Below are 22210 nucleotides of genomic sequence, written 5' to 3' on the forward strand. Positions count from 1 at the left end.
ACGCAGGATATTGTGAGAGATAGAGAAGGGCGGTTCATTATTGTGGTAGGCCTATTACATGGTATTCAGGTAACACTGATTAATGTATATGCTCCGAATGTTGCACAGCATATTTTTTTCAAGAGTCTCTCGAGTAGATTGTTTGAGCACTCCAAAGGAGTTATGATGTGGGAGGGGATTTAAATTTTCCTCTAAATCCAAAACAAGATACTTCCAATGGCCTTTCAAGCGTGCCACACCATATACTGAAACATATTAGTGTGATACTTAGGAGTCATCGGCTACATGATATCTGGCGCACACTACACCCCACAGAGACAGAGTTTACATTTTATTCCAGTCCACATAGGAAATATTCCTGCATAGACTACTTCTTTACAAACTCTCAAGGAATTGAGTATGTTCAGCGTAGCGACAAAGCACCAATTACATGGTCGGACCATGCACCGGTCTCATTTGAGATGTTGTGGCCTGATACGCCTGCAACCTCCTTTACCTGGCGGTTAGATGATGCCCTTTTGGGCAGTCCTGGTGTTGGAGAGGATATCTCCTCTCACATGCTAGAATACTTTGAATTAAACCTGACAGACGACATACCCCTGACCACTGTATGGGAGGCACATAATAGTGTCATCAAAGGCCATCTTATTAAACACAAAGCCAGATTGCAGAAACAAAAAAGAGAAAAATACAATCAGTTACTGACTGTGATTATGACGCTGGAAGAGCAACATAAAAAGAATCCCCTGTGTAATGACGCTGAAGCTAAACTAAAGCAGGCAAGACTAGCCTTTAGACAGCTCCTCCAAGACGAGAATCACAAAATAGTGATCTGGCTCAATCAAAAGTACTATGAGGGTGGGGACAAAGCCGGGAAACTATTAGCAAGGACTCTTAAGAGAACCCAACTTAAAGCATATGTGTACTCTATGAAAGATAACAATAATAAGACCCATAAAGACAGTTCTGGCATTGCAGAGATATTTCGCTCTTATTATAGTGGCCTTTACAATCTTAATCCCTCGCTGGGGGCCCAGCCTTTGGATGTGCCCTCCCAGCGCTGTTTGGCACTGGAATACCTCAGGGATACACATTTACAAACCCTGGACACGGAAGCAGTGGACTTCCTGGAAACTCCTCTGACCCAGGAGTAAATAAAAGATGCTCTGAAGAGCCTACCAAACGGGAAATGCCCTGGCCCTGATGGGCTAGGTGCTAAAAACTATAAAACTTTTACTGATGCCACATCTACAAACCTTGTTCAACTCCTTGCCCGACACGGAGGCACTGCCGCCTTCTATGTTGACGGCATATATAACAGTGATCCCTAAACCGGGTAAGCCGCCGGATAAAACGCAAAGCTACAGGCCAATTTCATTGTTAAATACTGATGTAAAAATTTTGGCTAAAGTCTTAGCAAATAGTTTGAGGGAACTGGAGACTTCTGTTCCTGGTTTGCTACAAGAATTCACTAGATACGGAGAGGTCTCCAACTTTCTACTAAACGCATCTAAATTGGAGGTATTGGGGGTGAACTTGGCCCCATCTGTTAGAAATTGGTTACAGGAACACAGCCCATTTCAGATAAATGATAAAAAGTTAAAATACCTTGGAGTCAACCTGACGATCCCCATGACTGATTTATTTGAGGCAAATTATGTGGCACTCAGACGTGACAGACGTGAGGTTGCTGCTGATCTTTCGTCGTGGAAACACAAAACAATTTCCTGGTTGGGGAGAATAAGTGTGGGGAAAATGAACGTGCTTCCAGATTATTATATTTGTTTCAAACATTACCTATTCCGCTTTCTCATACTTTCCTCACTACATTTCAAAGCTTAGTTGAGGAATATATCTGGCAACGAGTTAGGCCTAGAATCAACAGAGCGACAATGTTTCTACCGAGAGATGCTGGAGGCTTAGGTCTTCCGGACTTTAGGTTGTACAGAAAGGTGGTGATCTTGCAGAGAGTGGTTGAATGGTGTCAGGGAAACCCACAGAAAGACTGGATTACAGTAGACAGATATATCGTATGGGTAAACGAATTGGCGTCCCTCCTGTGGGCAAGCAACAAACATAGACCACCTCATGTACAAAACTTCCCCCTGCTGGAGGAATTATTTAATTTGTGGGATGGTACGTTACGAGTTAACTCTTATATATCCACTTTGTATTCTCCCCTGACACCAATATATGGGAACCCTGATCTGCCTCTGCAGGCCAGACTGACCCCAGAACAGACTAAACTCTTTTGTAACCATGTGGCCAATTTTATGATGGTAGGGAGATTAAAGACGAGAGAAGAGATCTTGATGGATCATCCAGATTTTCCAGTACCATGGTTTATTTATTTACAAATAGGGCATTATATCAACACTCACAAATACAGATCACAACTAGTAAGGGACCCTACACCATTTGATACACTGTGTACAAAACAAACAACATCCAGGCACCTGGTCTCCATCATTTACATTCTCCTCCTTCACCCTGGAGATAGTCCCCTTCCAAATTACACCAGAATGTGGCATAAGGAACTAGGAACAGAGTTTTCGAGAGAGGAATGGCAACGGATTTTCCGTGCCGTTAAGACCTTGTCAGTCTCCGCTCGCATGCAGGAGTCACATTACAAATCTAGACTCAAGACAATCTACCCTAGAGTTTATGATAAATGCTGGAGAGGTTGTGGTGAGACAGGCACGATATTACATATTTTGTGGGATTGCCCACTCTTGGAGGGTTTTTGGACCTCCATATGGGGGGAGATTCAGAGGCTATTAGAATTAGAAATCCCAAGAACGCCGGAAACCCTACTATTTAATTTCCCTAACAAAGTAAAGAATCCACTGAAAAAGACCCTTCTAATGCTAATGTTGACAGGGGCTAAAAATCTAATACCTCTCCGCTGGAAAACAGCTCAGATCCCCACACTAGCGGATTGGAGACAAAATGTACAAAATATCCTGATTCTTGAAAAATATCACTATGCTAAGATCTCAAAATTGGATGTTTATGAGATGTTACTGCAGATGTGGGAGGGAGCTCACCCAGAAGGGTAAGCTGTAGGATTGTGGCTTCTGTGTACCGTGCTGGGATGTTAACAGAGGGTTTTCTTTTTGTTTGGTTTTTCTCTTCCTCTTTCTTCTTCTCCTCTCCCCCCCCCCCCCTCTTTTCCCCCTCCCTTCTCTATCTTTTATTCCAACTTATCCGGTTCCTGACTATTTTCATGTCTGGGTAAAGTCTGAAGGAATGCGGGTGCTGGAGTTCCTTAGCTCGGCAGTACACTAGGGTGTGTTGTTGTTCTTACTATAACTAATATGGACCCGATATGTTCATGTGTATTTTTGTCATCATTACATCATGTCTTTGGTTGTAAGATATAGTACAAGTTATGGAAAAACTATAGAAAATATAAACATAGAGCTAATTGAGTATTACATTCTTGGCAGATGATGCTATTCACCCTCTAACATGTACGCCTAGATCCTAATGTTTAAGGGTCTTTCAACCTGTTGTATACCTTTTTTGTAGAGATTTTACAATACTGTACCACTGTCTGCTAAACTGGTGATTTTTTTTGTATGTTATTTGTTTATTTTCTCAATAAAGCTCTTTAAAAAAAAAATGTATCTGATGAGAGTGGGAAGTGACGTCACTGGATGGGGTGTGGTTTAGGGCCATTATTGTCTATGTCGCAGTTACCAAGTTATATGTGTTGTACAAGTTTACTTCTATGCTCTGCAATAAAATAGCGTTGTACCTTCTATGCTGTGTCCTGCATCTCATGACATGGTGTCAGAAGTACTTGCCTGTGCTTCTGTTTCCTGATTATTGACGATGTCGAAGTTTACCCCACCTGAGCCTTTTGATTTTTCTCAGCCTGCAGCTTGGCCCACATGGAGTCGGCAGTTTCAACGCTTCAGGATTGCTTCCAAGCTGGACAAGGAGAGTGGTGAAGTACAAGTTAATTCTCTTTTATACCCTATGGGGAAAGATCTGGAGCCAGTGTTCAATGCCTTTATTTTCCAAGAAGGGGAAGAATTTGACTTTGAAATAGTTATGAACAAACTCAGTGCTCACTTTGTGCCCAAAAGAAATGTGATTCATGAGAGGGCCTGTTTTCACAAATGTGCTCAGCATGTGGAAGAATCGGTGGAGTCATTTGTGCGCAGCCTGTATGAACTAGCTGAATTCTGTGAGTTTGGTGTTGCTAAAGAGGAGCAAATCAGAGACAGAATAGTAATAGGGATTGCAAATGCTGTAGTCTGACTGAAGCTACAGTTGGCGGCTGATTTAACATTGGATGGAGCTCTTAGGATGGCCTGCCAGAGTGAACTGGTGAAAAAGCAAAGTCCTGATCTGAGGTCTGAGAGTATTGTGGATGAAGTGCAGCAGTTCAGGAGAGCTGCTAGTGAAAGGCACAGTGTGAGCGGTAGACCGAGGGCAACAGATAGGTCCAGAAGTGAATGGGCGCAGCATGCTTGCTGCACGTGGTGTAACCGTACCCATGATCAGAGTGTTGTATGCCCTGCTAAAGACAAAAGATGTAGAAAATTTAACCAAATGGGCCATTTTGAAGTGGAGTGTATAACTGAATACATTAAAGAGATGCAGGTGGATAGTGACCAGAAGGGTCTAGAAGTGTCCTTTGTTGGGTCTGTTGTTGAATGGTCTGGTTCAGATGAAGATTTGCGTTTTACTCTTAATGTAATGGGAGTCAAAGTTGCCTTTAAGATTAACACAGGAGCAGATATCACTGTTATGTCCCTTGCAGCATTCATAAAACTGCCTCAGCTGGCGAAAGTTACAACAAAAGTTCATAGTCATGGTGGCTGCATTGATTGTGCTGGGAAATTTCTTGCCAACTGCGAGTACAAGCAGAGGAAATTCACCATGTGGGTAAATGTGATTAGAGGTCAGTGTGTTAACAACCTATTGAGCAGAAAATCAGCCTGTGGTTTGGGCCTGGTCGCCAGAGTGAATGAGATTTCAGAAGACATGTTTGGTGAATTGGGCCTACTGAATTGCAACCCAGTCTGAATATCACTTAAAGGTGACGCAGTCCCATACAGCATTACAACTCCTCGTAGAATTCCGTTCCCGCTCATGCCTTAAGTGGAGAAGGAACTTCTGCGCATGAAGAATATGGGAGTTATTGAAGAGGTTGTTGAAGCAACTGACTGGCGTGCCCCATTGTACCTGCGTAGACTTGAAAAGGCTGAATGAGGCGGTAAAGAGAGAGAGAGATGTGCTGCCGACACTTGAAGACATAGTTCCGAAATTGGCTGGGGCAAAGTTCTTCTCTACAATGGATGCTTCCAGCAGCTTCGGGCAGATACCTCTAGATCCAAAGTGCCGCAAACTGACTACCTTCATTACACCGGTAGGTCGTTTTTGCTTCTGCAGACTCCTCTTCCACCCCTTTGGGATAGTCTCTGCTCCTGTAATCTTTCAAAGAGAGATGAGTTTTCTCCTAATTGACCACGAGGGCACAGCAGTTGTCATGGATGACATTTTGGTGTATGGGTCTACATTGGAAGAACATGATCAGCAATTGAGCTGTGTGCTGCAGACCATTAGAGTCTGAGCTGAAATTAAATAAGGAGAAATTCCATTTTAGGAAGGCTGAGTTATGTTACTTTGGACATATCAATGGGGATGGCATCAAGCACACAATCCTTGCTATTGAACAGATGAAAAGTCATTCTGATGTTTATGAGCTGAGACAAATATTGGGCCTTGTGAATTATGTGGGCAGGTTCCTTCCAGATTTATCCACAATACTACACCCTATCACAAAGTTGCTAAAGAAAGATGTTGCCTGGGTCTGGGGACCTTCACAGGAAGAATCTTTTGTGCAGGTCAAGTCCCTGCTGGGGTCTGCCCCAGTGTTGGGGTTCTACGACCCTTCAAAAAAGACTGTGGTTAGTGCTGATGCGAGCAGTTGAATGAGAACAAACTACAGACCATCTCCTATTTTTCCCGTACACTGACGGCTGCTGAGTCAAAATACGCCCAAATTGAGAGAGTGCCTGGCTGCAGTTTGGGCCTGTGAGCACTTCCAGCGTTACTGTGGCAAACCTAGCCACTTCTGGACTATAACGTAAGAAAGGCTGTCTATAGAATGTATTGTGTGCTATGTAGATGTGACAGACCCTTCTGTCAGTACTGAAGGAGTTAACTGTGTTCAGCTTTAGCCTCAGCTATTGTGCACTGTCATTAAAGTTAGTGATAAACAGTCCATTGTTTAATCACCCTCAGAGAGCAGATGCTTAGGTGATAAGAAAAGCCAAATGTGTCTTGTGTTTAAATTGTTATCAGCTTAAGCAAGGTAAATCTATTGTATCATGTCAAGGGCGTGTTCCCTCCATCTAATGTACAACATTCTTTCAACCCCCCCATCTGGGGGGTCAGACCTGCATAAATACTAGGCATAGCCTTTTAATAAATGTCATTCTGTTTTAAACCTGAAAACTGGCTGGGTTGTGAATTGCTTATTCCCTGTTCAGGACATTGTTCCCTGGTGTTAACCCTTGGTATCCTGTTGGTACCGATACAATTGGTGGCAAGCGACGGAATGAACCGTATCGCCCAGAAGAGCAACTACACAAGCCAGTAACCTCAGGAAGAGGGGGATTACTACAATACTGACTAAGATGGAAGGAGTGCCAGGGACCGAAGTGAATGGAGATGGATTATTCTAAGCTAAAGAGACAAACGTTAAAGGAACTGCTAGAAGCCAGGGGAAAGATAGGCAGCAGCAAACCCAAGGCAATATTAATTGCCGAGCTGATGGAGGGAGACAGAGCTCGCAGTGCTACGCCTCCAGCAGCCATGGAGGAGACCCTATACCAGAGGGAAATGAGGACCAGGCTGGAATTTTTACCCCAACCTGTACCACGGGATATGCTATCCGTGGTAATGGCAGATGTGCAAGAGTACGTGATGGCACACAGTCCACGGAATACATCCTCCCGAGCAGAATCCATTTTGGACGCACTCAGCAACCCAGTAAGACCCAAAATCCCATACCATGCATTTAAAATGTTTTGTGAGGAGAAGGATGAGATCGATGGGTATTTACAGGATTTTGAGAGACTGTGCGAGTTACATGATTTGGAGCAGTCCGTATGGGTGCCGGTGCTAGCAGGCAAGCTAGCCGGTAGAGCAACGGAAGTGTATCGCGCTGTACCCAGGGAGGACAGCAAGGATTACGCTAAAGTGAAAAGAGCGATCTTGGAAAGATATGCCATTACCTCAGAGGCATACTGGCGCAAGTTTAGAGGCCTGCGCAAGCCAGAAAGAGATTCACATGCAGAGTGGGCCCACAAGCTGGATCAAGCATCTCAAGGGTGGATACAGGCCAGCCAAGCTACCACCATGGAAGAATTGCGACAACTGATGCTGTTGGAGCAATTCTTTAACGGCTTGTCCCCAGAAGCCCAAGAATGGGTGAGAGATCGAAAACCCCTCACCTTAACCGAAGCAGCCAGATTAGCAGACCAGCATTTTGATGCCAGGAGGCACCATGGACTACAGCCTAACAACCCCACAGCGGCACCTTTTCGCCCAGCCCCAGGGAATCCACCACCCCCTTCACGATACAACGGACGGGCGAATATACAATGCCACACCTGCAAGCAGTGGGGACATATGGCACGTGAGTGCACCCAAAATCGGAGCAGACAAGCTTGGAACCAGGTCAGACAGAACCTGGCCCCAAGGGCGGCTGCTCACCATTACCAAACGGAGCCAGCCGCTCATGAGGTGTTGAGCACCCAAGCCGAGGAACCCCTGGGAATACTGCATGAAGTGATGTCGGTCCAGGCCACCGATAACCGGCAACATCACCGCCAGCTGGTGACCGTAGAGGGGAAGGAGGTCCAGGGACTTCGGGATTCGGGGGCTACTTTAACCCTGATAGCTCCCCATTTGGTGCCGGATACAGCACACACTGGCGGATCCGTGGCAGTACGAGGGGCAGGGGGAACGGTATACCGATTGCCCACTGCTAGAGTGGAGTACAGACCCCCAGTCACCCCAGCAGCTGCCAGTTACCAGCCCCCGGCGCACCGCTATACCACACGGCCTCCGGCCACGAACTACCCTCAGAGAGCCCGGTTCAATACGCGGGGCTACTCACAACCTATTCGGTGCTTTGGATGCAAGCAACTAGGGCACAAAATACCAGAGTGTCCCCTAAACGCAGCGAATCAAGCACCGTCCTGGAGAAGACCCGCCGGCGGAATCCCACATAATCCTGAATGCTGGGGCAGCCTACATGAAGCAGACCCCGTGCAAGCTGCCCACCGGAATAACCGGCAACGGGTTAAAGTGAATGGGAAGGAGGTCAGTGGTCTACGGGATACTGGTGCTACCATGACCTTGCTTCAAGAGAAACAGCACACTGGAGACACTGTGGCTGTGAGGGTAGCAGGGGGCACTGTGTTCCGCCTACCTGTTGCCAGGGTACATTTGGATTGGGGAGTGGGCTCTAGACCTGTGAATGTGGGGGTCAAGAAGGACTTACCTGCTGATGTTCTCCTTGGAAATGACTTGGCCCCCCTTGTTTCTGCCTATGCTCCCATGGGTCCCGCTGATGTTAACCCTGTGACTACCCAAGCCCAGTCCCTTCGGGAAGAGGTACATTTTAACCGTGGTGGACTACGCCACTAGGTACCCCGAGGCCATTGCTCTCTCCAACATCCATGCAGAGACGGTAGCTGAAGCCCTATTTGAGAAGCTACAACCTAGTTTGGTTTACTTACAAGTTGCTGTTTGTTACAGAAGCATTAGTTATTTTGTTGTGAAGAGCTTATTTCCCAACAGCAATGCCTGAACCAGCAAGCCAGCGCCTAAGAAGGGCTCCAAGAAAACCGTAACAAGTATCATTTCATAAAGAGTTAACTCTTTTTTTTCAGCTTTTAGAAACTATTGTCTAATTACACGTTTGCTGGCCTCAGCTCTAAGTTTAGTGATAACAAATCCCATTGTCTAATCACCTCTGGAGCCAGACTGCTAATTGATAAGATGAACTTGTAAACTTGTTATCTTAAGTACTGTAATCCTATTGTGGCCTGTCAAAGGACAGTGCTCTCTATCTAAATGTGTGATGGGGGATTTTGTGCTTCCCCCCCTCTCCCCCTGGGAGTGCCCTGTGTGCATGTAACCTTAATAAAAAGCAGGCTGGGCATCCCAGTCCTGAGTTCTTGTTTGACCCTCAATCGCAGCGTTGACTCGTTTTTGTGGGCAGAAGGGTATCCTAGCTGTACTGCAGCTAAGGGAGATTATTCTATATTTGCGAGACTCATATAGAATACTATGGAAAGCAGCTTCTCCCCTCTTTAGCAATAGGGATCCAGGCTACTAAGCGGTCCATCTCTCAGCGAGACTAAGGGTAACCGTAACATTTGGCGGCAGCGGCGGGATTTTCCTGGATTTCCTAGGAGAGGTACAGAACGGATGGAGAGCGCTTACGAAAAATTGAAGCGTACAACCCTAAAGGATTTACTTGAAAGCAGAGGGGGGTACGCCAGCAACCGGCCGAGGAGAGAGCTGATCGCAGAATTGACCGAACTGAATCAGAGCTTCACAATGGCGGAAACACCGACCACGATTAGTGACGAAAAAACCAGGATTGTTCGGGAAAGGCTCTCATTATACGGGCCGAAACCCTCCATGGAATTGGTACAGCAGTTGATGGCGGAGGCGGACGAGGATATACGAGAGACTCGAGCCCACGAACTCAACCTAGCGAACGCACACCGTAATGCTGAAGCCCCGCAGGTAATCATCCCTGTCGAAAATGCTGGGAGGCCCAAGATACCCTATGCGGCATTTCGACCCTTCCTAGAGAGCGAGACAGGGATTGATGAATATTTGGCGGACTTCGAAAGGCAATGTGCCCTGCACCAGATTCCCAACAGAGAGTGGCCCACGATATTGTCTGGGAAACTATCCGGGCGAGCCCTGGAAGCCTTTCGTACTCTGGGTGCTGAGGAAGTGACACAGTATGAGCTAGTTAAGGAGACACTGTTGCGACGGTACGCTGTAACTCCGGACACGTATCGTCGACAGTTTCGGGGCACGGAAAAGAAGCCTAACGATACCCATATGGAATGGGCGCACCGAATGCGGAGAGCGGCAAATCACTGGCTGAGCGGAAGTAAAGCGGTGACTGGGGAGGAAATTTTACAATTGTTTCTCTTAGAACATTTTTATAATGGCATGGAACAGCAAGGGAAGGAATGGCTGCGAGACAGGCGGCCTTCTACCTTAGAAGAAGCAGCCAAATTGGCCGATGAACATTATGACTCCCGTCTTCACGAACCCATGAACTACCGAGCTCCAGCACGGGTCGAACCCAGAGAGGTTTACCGTGCACCCCCTCGTGCTGAATTCCGAGCCCCGGTGCCCACAGGGCCCGTCCGACACTCAGGACCACCCAATAACAGCTCTGAGCGTCCCAGACCGACTTGCCACCGATGCAAGCAACCAGGGCATTTCATGGCTAGCTGCCCCCTTAATACGCACCAGACACCCAGGAATTACAATTACCCCTCTGGGTCCTATCGTCCGGCCCGGGCCCTCTGTGTTAACCAAGAGGCCCCTATGGAGGGATATGTGGGGCCACTTCACGAGGCAGACCCTGTATATGCTGCCTCAGATAACCGCCAGCACCATCTGCAGAGGGTATGGCTCGAGGGGCGATCTACCGAGGGATTGCGAGACACAGGGGCTACTATCACGCTGGTACAGAGTCATTTGGTGCCAGAGCACAAGCGATCCGGACAGACTGTGGCCGTTAGAGTGGCGGGGGGGGATGTGTACAAAATTCCAACAGCTAAAGTGCATCTTGATTGGGGAGCGGGAAAGGGGGCTGTGAACGTGGGCCTAATGGATAATTTACCTGCCGAAGTACTACTGGGCAACGATTTGGGCCCCATGACTTCTGCCTATGCTCCAGTATGCAACAACGAGGCGGACCCAGTGACTACACGGGCCCAAGCCCGGACGGAGCGAGAGCTCTCACCAGTGTGGGAGACACAGGTAAGACCTACCCCGACCTTGCCTGACAGGTTAGGCCCCATACCCTGGGACACCCCAGATGCTTTCGAGGCAGAGTCTAAGACTGACCCGACCTTACAAAAGTACCGGGAACGAGCAGAGACCGGAGGGGGCGGGGCAGATAACGAAACATTCTTATGGGAAAAAGGGAAACTATACCGCTGGACAGAGAAAAGGGGACAGCGTAGGCGACAGCTGGTAGTGCCCCACAAATACCGTCAAGAAATCCTCAAAATAGGCCACGACATCCCCTTAGCAGGCCACCTAGCCGTTACCCGTACCCTACACCGCATTACTCACACGTTCTTTTGGCCAGGGGTGCACGCTGACGTTAGAACTTACTGTAACACCTGCGATGTGTGTCAACGAGTAGGAAGGCGAGGCGATCACCCTAAAGCCCAGCTAGTAAATATGCCCATTGTAGAGGAACCCTTCAGCCGGGTTGCTATTGACCTAGTGGGACCACTGGCTACCCCTAGTCCCTCCGGTAAGCGATACATTCTTACCGTAGTGGACTATGCTACCAGGTACCCAGAGGCTGTCGCCCTATCCAACATACAAGCGGATACGGTAGCGAATGCACTAGTACAGGTGTTCTCCCGGGTAGGATTTCCAAAAGAAATCCTATCCGACCGAGGCACCCAATTTACGGCTGAATTGACCCAACAACTCTGGCAGGTTTGCAAAATTAAGTCCCTCCTGAGCTCCCCATACCACCCCCAGACGAACGGGCTGTGTGAGAGGTTCAATGGGACCCTCAAGCAAATGCTCAAGACGTTCACTCAGGAATACCGAGACTGGGAACGCTTCCTGCCGCACCTATTTGCTTATCGGGAGGTGCCCCAGGAAACGACAGGGTTCTCTCCCTTCGAGTTGCTCTACGGAAGAAAGGTACGGGGACCCCTAAACCTGATCCGGGAGCACTGGGAGGGAGAGATGGAGGCTGACGGTGTCCCCATTGTGCCATACGTGCTGGAACTCAGGGACCGAATGGAGCAATTAGCCAAATCCGTGCGGGCTAATCTCCAGTTGGCCCAGAGAAGACAGAAAGTATGGTACGATCGGGGGGCCCGAAAGAGAATCTTCACCATAGGACAAAAGGTGTTAGTACTTAAGCCGGTGAAGACAGACAAATTGCAGGCATCCTGGCAGGGTCCCTACCAGATCGTAGAGAAAAGGGGAGACACCACTTATGTGATAGCTAGCTGCCACAACAACAATCTTAGAAAGACATTCCATGTAAACATGCTCAAGGAATATTTTGAGCGACCAGAGAACGTGACGGCCGTATGTTGTTCCCCTCAGGAAGACCCCGACAGTTTACCCATTCCAGACCTATTAGAAAAGAGCCTCCCCACAGGTATAGTGGCGCAGGTTCAGATAGGGGACCGACTTAGCCCCACTGAAAGGGAGCAGCTCAACCAACTCCTCCAGTCCAAACACCTCACCTTCTCCCCGAAGCCAGGGTACACTACTTTAACCACCCACCAGGTAGATACTCCGGGACAAGCTCCCTTGCGCCAGGCTCCGTACCGAATCCCCGAAGCAGTTAGGACAGGAATGAAGAAGGAGATCGATGAGATGCTCCAGCTCAGGGTAATTGAGCCCTCCGATAGTCCCTGGGCCTCCCCAGTTGTCTTGGTGCCCAAGAAAGATGGGACCACCCGGTTCTGCGTAGACTATCGGAGGCTCAATGAAAATACCGTGACGGACGCTTACCCTATGCCCAGGGTAGACGAGCTACTCGATCGTATAGCCAGGGGAAATTACCTGACCACTATTGACCTCTGCAAAGGTTACTGGCAGATTCCCCTGGCCCCGGAGGCTATCCCCAAGTCGGCATTCGTCACCCCATTCGGCTTATATCAGTTTAGGGTAATGCCGTTTGGGATGAAGAATGCCCCAGCTACATTCCAGCGCTTGGTGGATAGGCTCCTGGATGGGTTCCAGAGTTTTGCTTGTGCCTACCTGGACGACATAGCGATCCACAGTGAGTCCTGGGAGGACTACTTAGCTCATGTGGGAATGGTTCTGGATCAGATCCGGGCTGCTGGCCTGACTCTGAAGCCAGAAAAATGCCACTTTGGGATGGCCAAGGTACAGTACCTGGGTCACCGGGTGGGGTGTGGAAAGCAGCGACCAGAGCCGGCCAAAATAGAAGCTGTCGCCAATTGGCCCACCCCCATCACTAAGACTCAGGTCCTAGCCTTCCTGGGCACGGCAGGGTACTATAGACGGTTCGTACCAGACTACAGCACACTTGCCAAACCCCTGACTGACTTGACCAAGAAGAACTTACCTCGACAGGTCCTGTGGTCTCCCCACTGTGAAACGGCTTTCCAGGCTCTCAAAAATGCTCTAATTAACGCTCCTGTCTTGGCGGCCCCAGCCCTTAACAAACGTTTTATCGTCCATACAGATGCTTCCATGTTCGGGCTGGGAGCCGTCCTCAGCCAAGTAGGCGAAGATGGAGGGGAGCATCCAGTTGCCTACATCAGCCGGAAGCTCCTGCCCCGCGAAGTCAGCTATGCAGCGGTCGAAAAGGAGTGTTTGGCTTTGGTGTGGGCATTAAAGAAATTGACTCCCTATTTATATGGTCAGGAGTTCACTCTGGTCACCGACCATAACCCGTTGGTGTGGCTGAACCGGGTCTCTGGAGATAACGGCAGGCTATTACGTTGGAGCTTATCGTTGCAACCCTTCAATTTCACCATTACTTACAGACCGGGGAAACAGAATGGCAACGCCGACGGGTTGTCCAGACAAACCGACCTCAGCCCCGCATAACCAGCGGTCTGGACAGCCTTAGTCTGCCCCGAAAAGGGGTCAGACCGTGTCTGCCAGAGTGTTACACAGAAAGGGAGCACTGTTACAGAAGCATTAGTTATTTTTTTTGTGAAGAGCTTATTTCCCAGCAGCAATGCCTGAACCAGCAAGCCAGCGCCTAAGAAGGGCTCCAAGAAAACCGTAACAAGTATCATTTCATAAAGAGTTAACTCTTTTTTTCAGCTTTTAGAAACTATTGTCTAATTACACGTTTGCTGGCCTCAGCTCTAAGTTTAGTGATAACAAATCCCATTGTCTAATCACCTCTGGAGCCAGACTGCTAATTGATAAGGTGAACTTGTAAACTTGTTATCTTAAGTACTGTAATCCTATTGTGGCCTGTCAAAGGACAGTGCTCTCTATCTAAATGTGTGATGGGGGATTTTGTGCTTCCCCCCCTCTCCCCCTGGGAGTGCCCTGTGTGCATGTAACCTTAATAAAAAGCAGGCTGGGCATCCCAGTCCTGAGTTCTTGTTTGACCCTCAATCGCAGCGTTGACTCGTTTTTGTGGGCAGAAGGGTATCCTAGCTGTACTGCAGCTAAGGGAGATTATTCTATATTTGCGAGACTCATATAGAATACTATGGAAAGCAGCTTCTCCCCTCTTTAGCAATAGGGATCCAGGCTACTAAGCGGTCCATCTCTCAGCGAGACTAAGGGTAACCGTAACACTGTTACCTTTTATATTTTAATCAGGGCCCTCAAAAAGTTGCAGCCATACCTGTATGGACAACCTTTTTCCTTACTCACAGATCACAACCTGTTGGTGCGGCTGAACCGTGTGGTCGGGGACAATGCCAGGCTGCTGCGCTGGAGTTTGGCGCTGCAGCCCTTCGACTTTACAATCCATTATCGCTCAGGGAAACAAAACGGTAACGCCAACGGGTTGTCCAGACAAACTGAACTTGAAAAGTGATCTGTGAGTACTTCCCCGGACATCCCCAAGCCGATCCGTTGGGATCAGACTGTGTACGACGGCTTGGTTCTGGGGGAGCATTGTGGCAAACCTAGCCACTTCTGGACTATAACGTAAGAAAGGTTGTCTATAGAATGTATTGTGTGCTATGTAGATGTGACAGACCCTTCTGTCAGTACTGAAGGAGTTAACTGTGTTCAGCTTTAGCCTCAGCTATTGTGCACTGTCATTAAAGTTAGTGATAAACAGTCCATTCTTTAATCACCCTCAGAGAGCAGATGCTTAGGTGATAAGAAAAGCCAAATGTGTCTTGTGTTTAAATTGTTATCAGCTTAAGCAAGGTAAATCTATTGTATCATGTCAAGGGCGTGTTCCCTCCATCTAATGTACAACATTCTTTCAACCCCCCCATCTGGGGGGTCAGACCTGCATAAATACTAGGCATAGCCTTTTAATAAATGTCATTCTGTTTTAAACCTAAAAACTGGCTGGGTTGTGAATTGCTTATTCCCTGTTCAGGACATTGTTCCCTGGTGTTAACCCTTGGTATCCTGTTGGTACCGTTACAGTTACCTAGTGGGTTTAGAGAAATTTAGTCTGGAGACTGACCATAAACCGCTAGTCCCTCTAATCAACTCCTATGATATTGTCAAAACACCCCTAAGATGCCAGAGACTTCTGATGAGGCTGCTCAGGTTCAACCTTCAGGCAGTGCATGTGCCGGGGAAACAACTGGTAGTGGCAGATACACTTTCCAGGCTCCTGCTGGCTGCTGCTGAAGAATCTTCAACTGAATCAGATGTGAAAGTGTATGTAGATTCAGTTCTGGCATCCAAATCCATTTAGTAAGGGAAGCTAGAGCAAATAAGAAACGCCGGCCTACTCAGAGAAGGGAGCCCTTGATTTCTACTCTGCTGCCTGCAGGCCCGTGGCAGAAAATAGCTGCTGATTTGTGCAAATTGCACAGGAAAAAGTACCTAGACGTGATTGACTACTATTCCAGGTATTTGGAGATTGCACCCTTGAATGAGATCACAAGTCAAGCCATTATTGCTCGTCTCAAGAACTTATTCGCCCGGTGGGGCATACCAATGGAGTTAGTGAGTGATAACGGAATGCAGTTTGCTTCCACAGAGTTCACTTCTTTACGCAGTGAATATGATTTTGTCCATTCTACGTCGAGTCCACATTACCCGCAGGCCAATTGAATGGCTGTAAGGGCAGTTGAAACAACAAAGTTCATTTTGAAGCAATCTGAGCCGTACCTAGCCCTCTTGGCCTATAGGGCGACTCCCATTCAAGCCACTGGTTTTAGCCCAAGCACAGCTGATGCTAGGACATCAGATTTGCACCACATTCTCCTTTGTGGGTGTCTTCCAGCCAACTAGCTCTGTTCCTTGGGACGAGGTCCTTAGGCAGGGTTATCTAAAATTCTTTAATGCCATATCAAATTATGTACCACAAATTCATAGCCCAAGTGAAAGTAAAATATCTTTTAACAAGGGTATTAGAATAAGATGTATTTATCAAAACGTGACTGTTTAGATTTCAATAGAGCCTATGAGGCCCATTTATCAAGCTCCGAATGGAGCTTGAGGGCTCGTGTTTCTGGTGAGTCTTCAGACTTGCCAGAAATGCAAGTTATGGAGTAGCGGTCTAAAGACCGCTGCTCCATAACCGTATCTGCCTGCTCCGAGCAGGCGGACAGGAATCAGCACAATTGAACCCGATCGGGTTGATTGATACCTCCCTGCTGGCGGCCCATTGTCCGCAAGTCTGCAGGGGGGCGGAGTTGCACCAGCAGCTCTTGTGAGTTGCTGGTGCAATGCTGAATACGGAGAGCGTATTGCTCTCTGCATTCAGCAAAGTCTTGCGGACCTGATCCGCACTGTCGCATCAGGTCCGCAAGACCTTTGATACATAGGCCCCCAAGTTTATATATTGGCTCCTAGGTGGTGGTGCATTATTATTATTGGCACATGTAATCCTTGCCTCTGTATACATTGTACATACTACTGGTTTTTCTGATTCTTAATACATACTGGAATTTTGATGAATGGCAAATAAGATGTGTACACACCAGTTTGGAGCTGAGATATGGACCAAAATGGGTTTACCTGAGCTTAAGAGTTAGAGCAATAGTTATATACAGACTGTACCACTACAATGTACTATGCCTTCTTGAATTAACAGCAACACGTAAGGGTTAAGTAACATTGAACAATGTATAGTTAACTTATTAATTAATTAATGACCCACAGCTTGTGAAATGGTTTTTTATCTTTAAATAGCCCACAAACACTAGAGGAGACATAGAGATATGAGTATGGCGCCACTGCCGAAACGCGTAAGCTTTGTCTAGAGCTGAAGGGCACATGTATTGTTATGGGTTAATGTTTTAAGACGATTTCACATAAACTTTTGTGTTTTTAAGTTGCTGCCACTCCGGACTTTCTTTGTGTATATCTATCGTAATAATAGTAACAAGTTTTTTATTTTTACCAGCGGCTGATTCGTATTAAAGGAACAGGAAAACCCCAAAGCTTTCTTCCATGATTTAGATTATTTAGATTTAGAATATTACATTTTAAACAACTTTCCAAGTTACTTATAGTATCAAATTTGCTTCCTTCTCTTGTTATCCTTTGCTGAAGGAATAGCATTGCACTACTGGCAGCTAGCTGAACACATCTAGTTAGCCAATCACAAGAGACAAATGTGTGCAGGCACCAATTAGTAGCTAGCTCCCACTAGTGTATGGTATGTGCGTTTTCTTTTAACAAGGGATGCCAAGAGAACAAAGCACATTTGAAAATAGAAGTGAATTTAAAAGTGTTTTATATTACATGATCTGTCTGAATCATGCAAGTTTAATTTTACTTTCCTATCCCTTTAACTGCAATCTATATTGAGTATGTGAGTCACTATGGCTGTTGCATATTAGAGCATTTATTAAATACTTTATTCTCCTTATGAAATAATCATAATGCAGCTGTTTTAGCAATTTGATATTCAGGAATAATCTTTCTCTATACAGTCGGACATGTTTATGCTTTTGTTGTCCAAATTCTTTCCTTATGCTCAGTTATATACAGATGTGAAGGCAGCGCTTTCTGGTTCTAAAGAAAGTCCTTATTTCCCAATCCTACTTGTTCCTACATTTTATTGTTATCAGGTTCAGTTTGTTTTATTATAACTGATTCACATAGATCTTTTCTTCTCCTCATAAGTCTCAGAGCTATTTGTTAGGACAGAATCTGATTCCATCTTTACATATTGCTTCTTGTCAAACACAAATCGTTTAAGCTACTACCAGTTTTTTAATAGAACATAACTATAGTTAAGGCTCCACATGTGAAACAATTTCTATTTTGGGGATTTGTACATCTCTTGAGACTGCTTTCTATTTTAGTGCAAATCACTTGTGCACCTTGAATGTTTATGAGGGATGTGATTGTATTTCTTTTATATCTCTTAATAAAAAGATAAAAAAGATTTATACATATATATATATATATATATATATATATATATATATATATATATATATATATATATATATATATTTACTGTATATACCGGTATATTATTTGCTAAGTTACTTTGGACTGTGAATTTATCATTTGTGACTCATTACAGACCATGAACCCTTCAGCAGGCAACACGGCCATAGAAATGCCGGCACTAGGGCGCCCATTTTCCCTAGGGATGCTGTACGACTGCCGGAATGAGGAACTTGTACCAGGTAATTGGTAGATAAAAAAAAAATAATGCATTAGTACAATTTCTTTACAGAATGCACAGACCTGTAGTAACGCTTAATTTTGTAAACACCAGGCAGTTTGTGCACAACACATTCTGATGGTGGTAAGAACATGACATACTTATTCTGATGGTGGTAAGAACATGACATACTGATACTGATGGTGGTAAGAACATGACATACTTATTCTGATGGTGGTAAGAACATGACATACTGATACTGATGGTGGTGAGAACATGACATACTGATACTGATGGTGGTGAGAACATGACATACTGATACTGATGGTGGTAAGAACATGACATACTGATACTGATGGTGGTGAGAACATGACATACTGATACTGATGGTGGTGAGAACATGACATACTGATACTGATGGCGGTGAGAACATGACATACTGATACTGATGGTGGTGAGAACATGACACACTGATACTGATGGTGGTGAAAACATGACACACTGATACTGATGGTGCTGAGAACATGACATACTGATACTGATGGTGGTGAGAACATGACATACTGATACTGATGGTGGTAAGAACATGACATACTTATACTGATGGTGGTAAGAACATGACATACTGATACTGATGGTGGTAAGAACATGACATACTGACACTGATGGTGGTGAGAACATGACATACTGACACTGATGGTGGTGAGAACATGACATACTGATACTGATGGTGGTAAGAACATGACATACTTATACTGATGGTGGTAAGAACATGACATACTGATACTGATGGTGGTAAGAACATAACATACTTATACTAATGGTGATGAGAACATGACATACTGATACTGATGGTGGTGAGAACATGACATACTGATACTGATGGTAGTGAGAACATGACATACTGATGGTCGTGAGAACATGACATACTGATACTGATGGTGGGGAGAACATGACATACTGATGGTGGTGAGAACATGACATACTGATACTGATGGTGGTGAGAACATAACATACTGATACTGATGGTGGTGAGAACATGACATACTGATACTGATGGTAGTGAGAACATGACATACTGATACTGATGGTGGTGAGACCATGACATACTGATACTGATGGTGGTGAGACCATGACATACTGATGGTGGTGAGAACATGACATACTGATGGTGGTGAGAACATGACATACTGATGGTGGTGAGAACATGACATACTGATACTGATGGTGGTAAGAACATGACATACTGATACTGATGGTGGTAAGAACATGACATACTGATACTGATGGTGGTGAGAACATGACATACTGACACTGATGGTGGTGAGACCATGACATACTGATACTGATGGTAGTGAGAACATGACATACTGATACTGATGGTGGTGAGACCATGACATACTGATACTGATGGTAGTGAGAACATGACATACTGATGGTGGTGAGAACATGACATACTGATACTGATGGTAGTGAGAACATGACATACTGATACTGATGGTAGTGAGAACATGACATACTGATACTGATGGTGGTGAGACCATGACATACTGATACTGATGGTAGTGAGAACATGACATACTGATGGTGGTGAGAACATGACATACTGATACTGATGGTAGTGAGAACATGACATACTGATACTGATGGTAGTGAGAACATGACATACTGATGGTGGTGAGAACATGACATACTGATGGTGGTGAGAACATGACATACTGATACTGATGGTGGTGAGACCATGACATACTGATACTGATGGTGGTAAGAACATGACACACTGATACTGATGATGGTGAGAACATGACATACTGATACTGATGGTTGTGAGAACATGACATACTGATGGTGGTAAGAACATGACATACTGATACTGATGGTTGTGAGAACATGACATACTGATACTGATGGTGGTAAGAACATGACATACTGATACTGATGGTGGTAAGAACATGACAATACTGATGGTTGTGAGAACATGACATACTGATACTGATGGTGGTAAGAACATGACATACTGATGATGGTGAGAACATGACATACTGATACTGATGGTGGTGAGAACATGACATACTGATACTGATGGTGGTAAGAACATGACACACTGATACTGATGATGGTGAGAACATGACATACTGATGGTTGTGAGAACATGACATACTGATACTGATGGTGGTGAGAACATGACAATACTGATACTGATGGTGGTAAGAACATGACATACTGATACTGATGGTGGTAAGAACATGAAAATACAGATGGTTGTGAGAACATGACATACTGATACTGATGGTGGTAAGAACATGACACACTGATACTGATGATGGTGAGAACATGACATACTGATGATGGTGAGAACATGACATACTGATACTGATGGTGGTGAGAACATGACATACTGATACTGATGGTGGTAAGAACATGACACACTGATACTGATGATGGTGAGAACATGACATACTGATGGTTGTGCGAACATGACATACTGATACTGATGGTGGTGAGAACATGACAATACTGATACTGATGGTGGTAAGAACATGACATACTGATACTGATGGTGGTAAGAACATGACATACTGATACTGATGGTGGTAAGAACATGACACACTGATACTGATGATGGTGAGAACATGACATACTGATGGTTGTGAGAACATGACATACTGATACTGATGGTGGTGAGAACATGACAATACTGATACTGATGGTGGTAAGAACATGACATACTGATGGTGGTGAGAACATGACACACTGATACTGATGGTGGTGAGAACATGACACACTGATACTGATGGTGGTGAGAACATGACATACTGATACTGATGGTGGTAAGAACATGACACACTGATAGTGATGATGGTGAGAACATGACATACTGATGGTTGTGAGAACATGACATACTGATACTGATGGTGGTGAGAACATGACAATACTGATACTGATGGTGGTAAGAACATGACATACTGATACTGATGGTGGTGAGAACATGACACACTGATACTGATGGTGGTGAGAACATGACATACTGATGGTTGTGAGAACATGACATACTGATACTGATGGTGGTAAGAACATGACAATACTGATACTGATGGTGGTAAGAACATGACATACTGATACTGATGGTGGTGAGAACATGACACACTGATACTGATGGTGGTGAGAACATGACACACTGATACTGATGGTGCTGAGAACATGACATACTGATACTGATGGTGGTGAGAACATGACATACTGATACTGATGGTGGTAAGAACATGACACACTGATACTGATGATGGTGAGAACATGACATACTGATGGTTGTGAGAACATGACATACTGATACTGATGGTGGTGAGAACATGACAATACTGATACTGATGGTGGTAAGAACATGACATACTGATACTGATGGTGGTGAGAACATGACACACTGATACTGATGGTGGTGAGAACATGACACACTGATACTGATGGTGGTGAGAACATGACACACTGATACTGATGGTGCTGAGAACATGACATACTGATACTGATGGTGGTGAGAACATGACATACTGATACTGATGGTGGTAAGAACATGACATACTTATACTGATGGTGGTAAGAACAGGACATACTGATACTGATGGTGGTAAGAACAGGACATACTGATACTGATGGTGGTGAGAACATGACATACTGACACTG

The 22210-nt window shown here is 45.6% G+C and overlaps 1 protein-coding gene across 1 annotated transcript in view; it reads left to right on the forward strand.

Annotated features, from left to right (window-relative positions):
- LOC128659694 (uncharacterized) overlaps positions 1–22210 on the forward strand; it is a 142965-nt gene that overhangs the window by 32252 nt on the left and 88503 nt on the right. Inside the window, exon 2 of the mRNA XM_053713265.1 lies at positions 18449–18554. Coding sequence (XP_053569240.1) covers positions 18452–18554 — 103 coding nt within the window. The 5' untranslated portion in view covers positions 18449–18451. The remainder of the gene's footprint in view (positions 1–18448; positions 18555–22210) is intronic.

The sequence above is a fragment of the Bombina bombina genome, chromosome 5 (genome assembly GCF_027579735.1).
Source record: "Bombina bombina isolate aBomBom1 chromosome 5, aBomBom1.pri, whole genome shotgun sequence".
NCBI lineage: Eukaryota > Metazoa > Chordata > Amphibia > Anura > Bombinatoridae > Bombina > Bombina bombina.